This window comes from Rhynchophorus ferrugineus, unplaced genomic scaffold (genome assembly GCF_030347505.1).
Source record: "Rhynchophorus ferrugineus isolate W39M unplaced genomic scaffold, kcgeb_rfMv2 rfM1, whole genome shotgun sequence".
NCBI lineage: Eukaryota > Metazoa > Arthropoda > Insecta > Coleoptera > Curculionidae > Rhynchophorus > Rhynchophorus ferrugineus.
Genome location: NW_027472580.1, coordinates 25,723,194 through 25,737,306, shown reverse-complemented (window position 1 = coordinate 25,737,306; position 14,113 = coordinate 25,723,194). Strand labels below are relative to the sequence as shown.

General features: G+C 31.1%; 1 protein-coding gene across 2 annotated transcripts in view; it reads left to right on the top strand.

The window, feature by feature from the left end:
* LOC143206558 (potassium voltage-gated channel protein Shaw) overlaps positions 1-14,113 on the top strand; it is a 334,396-nt gene that overhangs the window by 137,154 nt on the left and 183,129 nt on the right. For both annotated transcript variants that reach the window (XM_076419165.1, XM_076419164.1), the window contains exon 2: positions 13,138-13,374. In XM_076419165.1, coding sequence (XP_076275280.1) covers positions 13,181-13,374 — 194 coding nt within the window. In that variant the 5' untranslated portion in view covers positions 13,138-13,180. The remainder of the gene's footprint in view (positions 1-13,137; positions 13,375-14,113) is intronic.

Sequence of the window (14,113 nt, the reverse complement as noted above, 5' to 3'; positions counted from 1 at the left end):
GCGTAAAATTTGGCACTGTTAGAGCTTATATTGAGGAAGAATTTTTAGGTCTAATTTTTTTGTGCAATATGCGCTACAAATAAATATATTCCAATATAACGAAAAACGCCCAACTCGAACAACCTAGAATAACCGTCAGATAAGTGATACAAAATATATAAACAATCTCAGCGGTAGTTGTGCGGGCTAAGAGTTTATCTGAACGACAATAACGTACTAGGATTGAATATCGGTGGTATAAAGGTTTTCTTAAAAAGTTTATAAAATAAAATAAAGATTGATTGATTGATTGATTCATATGTAATTGAATATGGCGGGAAAAAATAACAATATATCAGGGTCCTCTCGTCCTAAAAGTCGAAAAATTGATATTAAACGTGCCCTAACTTTAGAATAAATATTCAGGTAATCCTGTCCTGGATATCCAGGTTACTGTATAGACTGCGCAAAAATTGGTCCTGAGTGACCTCTTATGATTTATCTGAATAGGTTTTTTATTTATTTTGTGAGTTTTAGTGAAAATTTGTATTAACTTATGGTCGTTGTTTGTTTGTTTGCAGTAACATTTACTTAGTTACTTTTTTCTCGTTTTTCTACTGGATAATTTTTTATCTTATTTTAGTAGTGGATTTATTCCCATTATAAATATATATAATTTTGTTATCGCATATTAAATTATATATTCTAATAAACAATGTATTTTTCTGTTCTCTCCATTTTAATTCACCACATTTTGATTATGCCGCCATTGGCAATAAAAGTTGACCTTACTGCCGATCACGCTCTGGTCCATGATACAAGAAGAAAATAAATTTTTGTCAAAAAATATGAAAATATAGACTGGGTGCACGTTAAAAAACGTTATTAGGAATAGTTTATTGTTGTAATCGGAAAAAACGGCATCTAGAGTAAGTATTTGATCCCATATCGATAATGAACGTGTTAACAAAATTTGACAATAATAAAAATCGTCTGTTTCCTTTACTTACAAAATTGATTTAATTTGATGTTTCGTGAAGAAAAAAAAACAAAAATTGTTCTTATTTAAGGTTAAATCAAGCAACCAAGGTCAATCCAAATCGAGTAACCTAGAATAGCCGTCAGAGCAGTGATACAAAATATAAAAACAAACCCAGCGGGTAGTTGTGAGGGGCTAAGAGTTTTGAAAATAATCTTACTTATGTTGCCTTGTTATAATCTTCTGGTAATAATGGCAAAGCAATTTATGTTTACTAATACTTTGTTGATTATTGAAAGATAACGGATATTAGATTTAATTAAATGCGAATTAAAAAATGATGAGTGTTAGTTCTTGAGATAGTTTGCATATATTTTAATATGTTTTAATATACAGACATTTATTATTTTAGTTAATGTTATGTATTAAATACATTTCTGATTTTTTATTGAATATACTGTGAAAACAGGTTTTACTAACATATTATTTTTAAATCAGTTCCTTTATTCTAATATGAAAGAAACATGATTAATTTAATACATTGTGGTCTAATTTCGAGCACAGGGCGATCACTAGTTTGTTATTAAAGAAGTAACATTATAATATCCCTGTACTTTTAACAAATCGAAATAAACCGACCTGGCAACAATCGTTTAATCTTCAGAGACCGAAAAGAAACGTACAAAACAAAAGGAACAAATGTTAAACGGCATCCGTTTATACAAGCGGGCGAAACTTTTAAAATTTTCCCCCTTCGCCGAAATGAATGTTTACTTACTCGGCCAGACGCGGACCTGTGGCGTATCAACAACAAAAGCCGGCAAAAATATGAAAATAACCTCGGTGCCGGTTATATTTCCGCATGAAAGGCCCGAGGCCATGCAGGAATGCCACGCAGGCCCCCGAGACCACCTACATAAATTCTAATTTGCGCAAAACTTTATCCATTATCCATTCTTGACACGTGATCTGATATTTCCCCACGGTGAACGGAAAATCAGGTAGAGCCGGGAAAATGATTCGTTCCCGACCGGGCGACGTTCGCCATCGAACCCCCGAGGACGCCCGGTCCGATAAGTGAAGACGACGTATGTGGATTTAATTCGGGTCGTTTTACCTTCCTGATGATGAATTACGCGTCGTTTGTCGTAATAATTCTAGCGATAAAACTAATAATTGTGGTTAGAAAGGTCACGTCTGAAATTATTATTGAATTTTAAGGGTTAGTGGAAGATAACATGTTAGGTTACTAGGAAAATAAACCATTAAGCTTACATCTATGCTAATATGAATGTTGGTTCTTTAATTTTACAAATTTACAAAAAAATCAATATTTTTGATATTTATATTTGCCATATCTACTAGGATTAATTTATAACTTTCATTTAGGTTTATCGTCTTTTTAACTGACTTCGCAACAAATAAATGTAAATTTTTTTAATGTATGTTTGCCGATTTCTCCATCAGTTATGGACCAACTTTCAAAATTCTGTTTTTATTTTTCAAAGGCACGCAGAAAGTTTTCCCATATTTTTTATCTAAAATAATCAGACAGTCTTGTATAATCTTATTACTTTGCTGATGTTACGGAAAATCGGAAGTCTTTCAGTGCAAAAGCCATTCAGTTTGCTTTCTAAGCACTAATTATAGCATATAAGACGTCATACAACTGATCTTAACCAACGTGGTCATTGGCGTGACTGGGATCATCTTCCTTATCGGAATTTTACACTCTTACTTTTTGGGAATTCGCAATTATAAACAATCACAAACATATATTATTTACGACTAAGCCCCAGCAGGATTCGAATCCGAGATGATTACAACAATGGGAGGATCGTCTTATCGCCTTGACCACTGTACCAATAAAGCTAGCAGCTTTGACATTAACTTACAAAGCTATTGTAACTAACGTTTTTATAATAGCCAACTGTTATTACCTGTAGTAAAGCTTTTGTTAACATTAAGCCTAGTGTTCACAGTACATCTTGTTATATTGTTAAATTAAGATAAACTATATTTTCAGTGATTTTTGCTGCTCATTCCATTTGAATATGTCTGTAATACAGACTTTTTCAACTATAGATTAATCAACTACTACTTCATATTTGCACTTTGCTGTTTTTGAATATTTTTCGTGAATTTGGTTCGTGATATTTATTTTTATTTTCAAGCTCAACGCTCTTAAGACATTGATATTAAACTTAATTATGATAGAAAGCCATAAAAATCATCGTTTTTAAGTTACTTAAATCAAATAGGGATATGGTAGAACACCATCATCTAACAAACATTGTGCGAATGTGAATAATTTCATGTGTTATAGATAGCCGTACCCAGAGCAACATACTTTTTTTGTTAATTTATAATCGTCCCAGAATGTGTTATGTAACTACTTCAAATATTCAATTAGGTTTAACGAACACAGACTTTTAAGGACTAGTAGCCGAACAGAGTTTCGATTCTAGAGTGTTATTATCGAGAAGCTAGACGTCTTTCATCCCACATGGCTACTCATTAGATTGAACAATTTGACGTTCTGATATAAAAATGAAACTTATCAGTTAAGATGGGTTGATGCTAGTGGACTGTAGAGGTCATATTTTTTGGAGACTTTTGTTAATTTATTATTTATTAAGTTATCAAAGCCAAATCTTCAATCACATCTTCTAGCTTAGATGAAATATCAAACTGAATAAGATTTCTTTTTAATAATTAGTCCTGTGTTAGTTTTAAAATACTACTTAATTTTCAAAGATATAATTAAAATTAACCCTTGACAATAGCCAGAAAACTAATTTTATATCAATACGTGTATACAACACATTGGCGAGTAATTTTACGTATAATAATATTAACAAGAATAATTTAATCAAATGTTTAAATCAATGATACATTTTACTCTAGAGGAAAATATCAGGAATAATTCGTTCTATTAGGAGACCCTAGATCAGGAATTTTATGGGATTAGCTCTCGATGTCCCGGGAGTCATTGCCTAATGCTGGCACTACTCCAAACCTTAACGGTAGACCATTGCATAAATGATTTATCATCGTTCGTTAAGCTTAACCTGGGTCTCTTCCAAAACAGAATAATTTCCAAAAGGGCTAGTGTAACATGAAATGAGGTCGTATGGCGTTGCATCAAATGGGTTATTATCGACATAACGTAAAGCTGAAGCGATTTGTAATATAAAATGAAAATTGATACGACGTAAAATTAACTTAGTTTGACCGCGTCTATAGTTTTGGAAAGAAATATTGTTTCACTGAAATATAGTCTATAAATTAGTTCTAAAAATATTATTTTAAATTTGGGGCTTTATTGTAAGTTTTGTCCATCGATAGCCGCTACATTTTCCATCTTTAAGGTAACTTCTGGATTACATTTACAAGCTATCCGCTAATCGACCAATTTTTTTGGTATCTTCGCTAGAAATGAAGCGTTGCTCAAACATGTCACGACTATCATGTGGGGGGGGGGATCACTTCCCATTTTAATGTTTTGAAGAAGGTTTTCACCCGTTTTGCAACATCGAGCGGTATCATGTTGATGGATAACATTATTGTGCCTTAGCTCGTGTTCCGACCGTTTTTCGCGTGCCTATCAGATCAAATGCATCATTTCTATTCGATAGCGATCCCCGTTATTGGTTTCGTTCCATGGTACATATGCCAAGTTGATCCCACCAAATACAAAGCTTTAACTTGGAACTACGGATATTCGGCTTTGCTGTTAATGTTGTCGCGTGACCAGGTGGTCTTCATGGTTTGTTTAGCTTTGGATTATAATAATTGATCCAATTTTACCGTTGAAGCCGCATTTCACACATGACTAAGCGCCTTTCACTATCTGTTACACGGAACATCCAAGCTTTCGCAGGATTCCCATGTTTTCAATCGATTGGGAATTGTTTCTTGTATTACTCCCAACAAATCTGTATGTTCTTCTAGCATTTTAAATTAATCATCATGGAGCAATTATTTTATTTGTCCAGAATCTTTAACTTTTGTGGCAAAATCACCATCGGCACGGTTGGGGAAGTAAAATAGTAAAACTTCCTACGAAAGCGATTTACTTTGTACAAATTCAGATATTATACTTCCTCAATGCATTTAAAAAACAAATTTTTACACTTGGATGGAGCGAGACATTATGAAAAGCGAAGCCTGTTAGTGAGACTTGAACATGAAATTAGTTGCATATGTACTCGATGCGATTTTATACACAGCAACACCATCTCTTGTAAATCCATTAAAATTAATATATAGGCCCTAGTTTTTACATTAGTTTTTGTTCGAATTTGTTAAATATTATAATAATATTTATTATTATTATCAGTATAATAATATTATAAATAAATACAGTTTACAAATTTACCGTTTATATTTTATTCCCCCTCGTATCTAGGCTACCCGTAGTATATTTAAATTTTAATTATTCTTCATCGTTTGTGAGTTATAACATTTCTGAAGCTAAATTTCTTATTTTTAAACTCTAGTTGGTCAGGTGTATTCGATTCTGATTGATGATATTTATTTCTTTTTTTTTGGTAAAAAACGTTATTTCTCTGTATAAAACTTCTTAACTTTTGTTTAGAAGTAATCGTGAAAAGTTTTGGTAGTTACTGATGTGAAAGTTTTAACTCACCAAAAAACAAAACAATTACTATCTTTAGAATTATTTTTTGTCATTGGCCGCAATATATGTTTATGGTCAGCTTTAAGAATTTTATTTGAAATTCAATGTACCCAGAATGCTACATAAAGTAACAAAATTGTGGTAGCGATCCAATCGTCATCCTATTTTCACACTTCTTGAGTTTTTCGATACCGTGTGCCAGCCATGCTGCAATAATCTGCACCAGTGGTAAGCACTAAGCAATATATCTGGTGAGTCCGCTGGGTGCACTAGGGCTTTCCTTTCGAGCCGCAACGGGAGACATGCAAAAGGATGATTTTGTTCCTGTAACTTGCTTTTGCTGGTTTGACGATTATCCTGAAGAAAAATCATCCTTTGGAACTTTACGTTCTAGTCGATAAACTTTATTCTTTGGAACATTCTGATATTTGAGAAAGAGATCAGTAGTTGATAAATGATATCTAACGAATGGGTCGAAGTAACGATAAATCGATTTTTGTATGTAATGTATACTTCGCAATCGCTGAAATGCGTGGCCCATCTTTGCCATGCAAGATGATGACTTTATTACTTACAGTATACCATAAATATGTCCAATTGTCGTTTCCAACATTTGCTCCAATAGTTTCATTCGGCTATAGCATCTTGTAAAACACTAGAACTTACTGATTCTACTATATTCACAGAAATATTTTATAGCCATGAAGATTCTCCTTCAGCATCGATGTAGACTATTTTACTTGGGATTGTCGAACTACTTCATGCCGGCAGTCGAAGTATGCCACAATATATAAATAAATAATATTAAAAGTCTTTAAAAGCTTTTACTCGAAGTAATATGCGACATAATATAGCAAAATATCTTTATTACAATTGAAATAATGAATTAATATTATTAGTTAATCTAGTTAGCACTATAAAATACTATATAAAAATAATTTGATTTTGTTCAAAATATTTTGGGTAAACAAATAAAAGCACAGATACAAAATCACGAAATATTATTAATTATTTAGACCACACATTACAATTGACCCTTATATAATTAGTCCTTAATTAATTAATAAGGGTTTGTATGGAATACGCGCTATTATTTAAGATAATTTCTAAAAGGCTGTCTTCCCAAAATTCCTACTGCTCTATGTCTGAATAGTGAGAAAATTCAAAGGCTATGTACAAACACTTAATATAATTAAGTTATTTGGGATCCTATAGTAAATTTACAAACTTTACCACGTGTAGGGATATTTCTATAGGTTTGAAAATATGATTATTAGTAATTCAACTATTTATAGAGAAGTTATAATTAATATAGTATTGCTAGCAATGAATCTCTGTATAAATAAGTTTATATATATATATATATATATATATATATATATATATATATATATATTGCTAAAATGGTTATATTAACATATATTGGTTGATAAAATAAAGTAATATAACTAAAATATAAGCCTCTAATTTATGTTAATAATTAAAGACTAGATGACTGTAATAAAAAATTACAAAACTAGTACCACTAATAAAAACCTAAAATTTAAAAACTCGCCATGTTAGTTCAAACATCCATCAGAAGCCCTTCGAAACAATAACGTCATTTACCGTTTTTAAGCATCATTGCCGCATTACAACGTTTAAACCTTTTAGCGCGCTTCTATTTTATTTGGATTAATTATCTTATGTATCCCGTATAAAAAACTGGCTTTGCGGTATTGACGGGAAGAAAAGATAAACGAGAAATGAGCGATTATTCTAGATACTAACTGATAATGAAATGGAGTAGAATATTGACGAACATTAAGTAAAAATACTCTCAGTATAAAACTTAGAAAGAAAATTAATATAAGTGTAGGTAATGACTACAGAGAACACCCAATAATAACACAATCGTCATTTGAGAATTGTGAGAATAGTATTTTTAAAATCAGATCCCATATATTGGCCAAAATTGTATCGTTAGCAAATTGACATGGCTACCAAAACGTTCATTTGACATAGTTGATTATAACTAAAACACATTTAAAATAGTTTTTTTTTTTGTTTTTTGATGATGAATGTTTAATTTAATTTTCTGTGAAGCACATATATGTATGCCGTATTGTTTCAAATTATCTAGTAATATTTGGGTAAATAAAATGCACAAATTGCAATTTTGAAGTTTATTTTAATAATAGCTTTATAAACTTATAAGCATGTGCAACTGCAATTCTTCGTCAAATCTTTTTTTAATATATTAAGTTTTCCCATGAGTTCTTAAACTAGGTCTCTGTTTAGTTTTTTTTACTTTACCTAACTTGAGTGGAAACATTTCATACATCGTTTGTATGTAGGAATTCGTCTGCTTGAAATGTTGTTTAATAATCAGGCTTTAAAAATTTAATATTTGTTAGTTTGTTGTTGTTGTAGTTGAAAAATTTGTTATAGAAGTAAACAAATACTTAATATTGATGTTTTGTAATCTAACCATGATGGGGTTTGATTGATACTAATTGAAAGTTTGAATTAAATAATATTTTAGCACTGACTGTTCAGTGAGTTCAGTTAGAAATCCATTTTCTTTTGTTCTGTAGGTTGTCTGGTAGGCATTTAAATCTTCTAGAAATATATAATGACTTCATGCACACTTGTACGGCATAATTCATCATATTATAATAAATATAATTTTCCATTTCCAAGTTGTTTGAAGTTTTTACCGATCTATAATTACATTAAAGACCCTCAGATTTTCGACACACATTAGATTATTAGAAAAATGTATAAGCAAGACCTGTACTAATACAAACCGTCGGGCTCAAATAAAATTATAATACTGCAAATATCAATATTTCTTTCAAATACATTTTTTGTGGAAATAACTTTTATTCCGGATAAAGTGAATAAGCAGAATTGTCATAAATCTTTCACTTTACTAAACTATAAAATGATTATCTGCCAATATTTAGGAGTCAAAATGCTTAAAGAAATTCATTTGTTTCGCTTTTTTCAATAAAGCTTCTTTGATCTTCTAAAAACCAATAAATATAATACATTTCATTAATTTTTAATCTTCTTATCTTTAATTTTTAATTTTTATTTAAATTGAGATTTTACATCACAAGAAAAATATTATTACTTATTCTCTTTCTTAAATTTCCTTTCTGGGCCACAAATAGCCTTTCAGCAACCCTGAAAAATTTAGCTTTCAATATTTCAAATGCGCGAAAGCAAATGAAAACATCTTAACAACTCGGTTCTCCCTTTTGCGCGAGATATTTTCCGACACATTTCGTTACAAGACGTTAAAAATAAATTTCGATCGAGTTAAATCATTTCAGCAGGAATTCATCAGGAAACGAAGTTATACCGAAACTGATTTATTTTTTAAGACGGCCCTGAAGTAATTTATTTAAATCGTTTCTCCCAAGAATCACTTTCGTCAAATTACAAGAAGTTCGTATTTCAGCAGTAACTCGGTACGTTTCTATTTCGATCAATCTTCACTTAGTGTCACTTGTAAAAATTGTTCTTGTTTGTCTTCTTACTTTTTTATTAGAACAAAAGATTTTAGAAGCTACGCTTACGCATTTTTGCATTTAAATTGAATGTTTTAAATTAGATGTTGTGTATTTTGATTGATGAGTTTTAAAGTTTTGGCTGCCAGGTAGCAACTAATTTTCAATTGATTTTAATGCTTCTTATGAATTTGAAGTTTTATTTTAGAGAAATTGATAAAGAGTTATTTTACTACTACTTTATTTTTTGAAGTATTACGTGCTTGTATGTATTTCGATCAGCGGTATTAGTAAATATTAGTGAAAATTAGAAGTGTCCATGAAAACAACTATTAAACAGCATAATCTATTTAATTAAATGCAATTTTTTTGATATTTATCTCCGTAAATAATGGTTTTTCATTTAGTGTTATAGAATTATTGTGTGTATATAGATGCTACACATAGAACACTCAAAATTGTATTCTTTTTTTTTTTAAAGGGCGTTCAATAATTTTGTATTTTGATTTAAACTTTTTATGCATAATCCCATCAAACACTTTAAACACTGCTCTGTTTTATTCCTACTGTCATGTCAGCGTCTCAGAACAGCCTGTAGGATCAGACAAATTTCGAAGACAGTGATTTGTAAGACTCATATGTATCGAATATGAGGAAAACCCAGCCCAAACTCTCAAATATCTTTCAGATAGCTTAGAAGTTTATGGATTAACTATTTCTAGATGTTTATGTGCGATAGGACAATGCAAAAGGAGGTTAAACAACTTCGAAGCGATTCAAGATCATGATTTCATTGTTTGCCAGGCAAAAGAAAAAATTTTCTGTGGCATATTGTCACAACAATATTCCCAAGCGAAAAGTCATTGGAATCTAGGAGAGCCGTCCACATTCATGCTTAAGCACAATATCAGGGCCATACAATTTTGCTGTGCATATAATGGTATCAGCAAGATATGTTGTATTACGAGTTATTAAAACAGAATGAGATTATTACTGGAGATGTATATCGACGTCAATCGAACACATTGAACGATGTATTGTTGCAAAAAGATCAGTAAATTTGTTTTATGTGATAACGCTCAGTCATAATTTGCAAGAGTTGTGAAGGATATACAACTGCAGCTCGAAGATCTACCGCACCCAGCGTACTCATTTGATATAATGTCTTCTGATTATCGAGTTCAGATCGATGTAGTATGGCTTCGCACATTATATTCATTCACACCATTATTATTATTACTATTATTATTATTGTTATTATTATTATTATTGTTATTATTATTATTATAATGAATATATGTAATGAATATAATATAATAACACCATTATTATACATCGCTTAATGTTAATGGCAAACGGTTTCGAAATGCTGAGGAAGCGAGAAAATAGATCGATAATTGATTGGTTGCTAAATTAATTCTTTCCATCGCCAATAGTTATAGTTCGTTACAGTTCGCGCTATAGTTATAGTTTATAGCCATCGTTATAGTTCCATCGCCAATCTCCATTTCTCCATTTTTAAAATTTTAAATTTTTTATAAATTTCTATTATAATTTTACGTTGCCTAATGATTAATTATTTAATAAGATGTTTCTGTTTATATATAATTAGTGTTCGTAATATTGCTTCCCCGGTTTGGTTAGCACGGTGGTAAAGGCGACAGGTTTTTCTGCTGTTGTTAGTCCTGCTGGGGCACGATCGTAAATTTATGTTTGTCATTGTATAACATTTGTGATTTTCCTTAGGTAAGAGTGCAAAATCCGACAGAAATCCGACGAAAAATTAAACTAGTGACACCAGTAACCAAGCTGGGTAAGACCGGATGTCTTCTGGGATGATCCCCAAGTTGGCCACTCACCAGTCGGTAGGCTTAATGCCGAGAACTGTGGTTCGAGGCTCACGTTAAACTGTAGGCCTGGTCCAGTTAAAACCGCGTTTGTATAAAAGACACTCTAAAATGTATGAAGAAAAAATATTGATTTTTTATTATTTCTACGCGTTGTTGAACAGTAGGGTTACAGGTAATAAATAATTATCAAGAAACCAATAATATGTACTAGAACTAGAATTATATTTGGAACTGGAGAATCGTGTCAGCCTGTAAATGCCTTTACAATTTCTATACACATTTTTAGCTTTACTAGTGATGCCCTCCTAGCTTTTTTGTTATATCCAATTAATTTGTTAGCTTTATAAAGTCAAGGTGGTTATATAAATTGATTGTACAAATCTATATTTCTTAACAAAATAAGGCTATTGATTTTATTACAAAAAAATGTGCATTTGTTTCAAATTTACATTTTATAACAGTGAATTGATTTAAATGAAATGAAAAAATTAATTGTTAAATCATTATATTGGTATTATCATTTACGGTTATTTTTGATGAATTGACACGCTCGCAAAAAGTTTTCTTAATCTTTTCTTTTGAATTTTCAATGAATTACGACAATGGACACAAACTTTTCTTTAATTACCTTTATTAAAATGGATGCTTTCTCTTTTTTGATTATTTGTAACTAGATTCACTATCCACCTAATTGGAAATTTGTATATGAACTATCTATGTAACATCTTGTATTTTGTTTGCAAATTTTTATATTTAACTACACAAACTCATTTGATTCTTCGATTGTGAAATCAATACCAGCTTTTTCAAATTGATTTTTATATTCTAAATATCTTGTCCCTAATATGCAATTTCAATTTTCATCGTGGTTGAAAATTATAAACGATTTAGTGAAGGTCATTTACTACGGTGGTTTTACATTGATACCAGTAGGCAATAGATAATGCTTTCCATTCCTTTTTTTCGTTTCACTAATAAACATGTTTTAGTTTTGTTTGTTTTACTTATGGTTAAGATCTGGTGGTGGGACCAATTGTGCAAAAATAAGTTTTGATTTTGTCCAGGGCTCCAGAAATATATATTCAAACAGTTTGTGATATATTAAACAAGCTGTGAAAAACTTGTTTTTAAACACCCCGGTTGTGAGCTTGGAACGATGGAAATAGGCACTCCAAATAAAGTAACACAGTTTAGAAATTAATGGTAACAATTATGAAGAGAAATGTGACTGACTCCTTCAATTTACCTTCCATATCATTTTGATTTTGATCTACTTCCATTTGTACCTACTCTGGGTTTGCATCATCACTAAATTGTTCATAAGTACTTAAAGAAAAGTTTAAATGTATAAAAATGTCTATAACATACGTTGTAAGGATCATAAATCTGTTTCATGTTTAACCCAACCAGTTTAGGTTTTTTAAAAACGATGATGCATTTCGCATCCGGGCACACAACACTTCCTAGAACGAGAATGCATTTCAACTACCGACTTGTATATACTAATAAATTATTTTATATAATAAATATTTAATAATATATACATTATAAAAATCTAACCACACTGTTCTCTATATAGGGCACATTGAAAATGGCGTACAAAATAAAAAAACCGTAGAACGACATGACCAATCAGATCACGTCGCGGATCTTAGCATAGCGAATAAAACAAGTAATATGTTAAAGGTCGCGCCATCTACATGTTGGACGTCGCGAAACATTTCGCCAAAATTTCCTATGAAGTTAAATCTCTATTTCTCTATGATAATAATACACGTTATGTCATTTAAAGTGCGCATGTATCAGTTTGACGTGTCTCACTGGAAGGAAGAAAATAAATCTTCATTTCAATTTACGTAAAATACATGTATTGATATCAGATATATTGTATGTATGGAATTGCACCTGGTATTATACAGATATTATTATTTGCCTAATAATCTTAATAGTCCGAATAAAAACTACAATTAACAACATAAAAGTACAATCTTATTTATGCAAACAAGTGTCCATTGACTTTAAATTACAGCGAGCGAGTTTATTTAGTTTATCTTAATACAAATATGCATGTCAGGAAAATAAATGTAAAAGGTTAATTTTTAATTCATATTTACTTTAATTGTTTAATGCATACTTCAATGTTGTTTACTCAAACTTTTTATTTAACCATATAAATTGTTCTTGTTTCAGAATATTGCAACATTGAGCTTCGGGTAATCATTGCAATGGTGGTATGGATGGTGAAAATCGAATAATTCTGAACGTGGGCGGTATCCGGTACGAAACCTACAAGGCCACGCTGAAGAAAATTCCAGCCACTCGACTGTCCAGGTTGACCGAAGCCTTAGCCAATTATGACCCAGTGTTGAATGAATATTTTTTCGACAGACATCCCGGAGTATTTGCTCAAATTCTTAATTATTACAGGTAATGTTATTGCTTAGTATTAGTTATGTGCATTTTATGATGTAATTTGGGAGTTAGAATTTTTGCTGATTTGTAGGAAATTTATTTGAGGAAGATTAGCGAAAATTCTAAGGTCTAAAAATTAAATTAAATTTTGTTAAATAATCCAATCGAACTGCAAAATTCCATGGTTTTGACATTTCTCTACATACGTATGAGTTATTCAGTATAAAGAGACGCTAATCATAGAACGTTTAAAATTGTATTTTAGTCATTCATTAATTTTGTTGTCTGATGTTTGTCAATAACTGTGAAGAAATTTGTTATCGAAAACCTCTTAGATACTTATGGTAATGCTGCTTCGACATATCCAATTGTCTGTTGTGAAATGGTCTGTAGTACCAATAGAGTTGAAGCAGAATGAGTAGCAAGACAACTTTCAAGCAGCTTAGAAGTAGATGAATCAACTATTTACAGATGTTAATATATGGTGGAAAAGATCCTAAAGAAGGGAAAATTGGTACCACATGAATTTACTGAAAATATCATTTCTAGCCGTCTCAACATCGCGGTTTCATTGGTTGCCAGATAGAAATATGTTTTCTGTGCTATATTGCGACTGGTGCAAGAGTGACACCAAAATGACATCCACATCGTCCCCGAAGCGAAATAACATATCCATGGTCATACAGTCTTGCTGTGCATATGTTTATATCAGTAAGTGACGAGCTTTGACGTCAATTGAACAAATTAAACAACC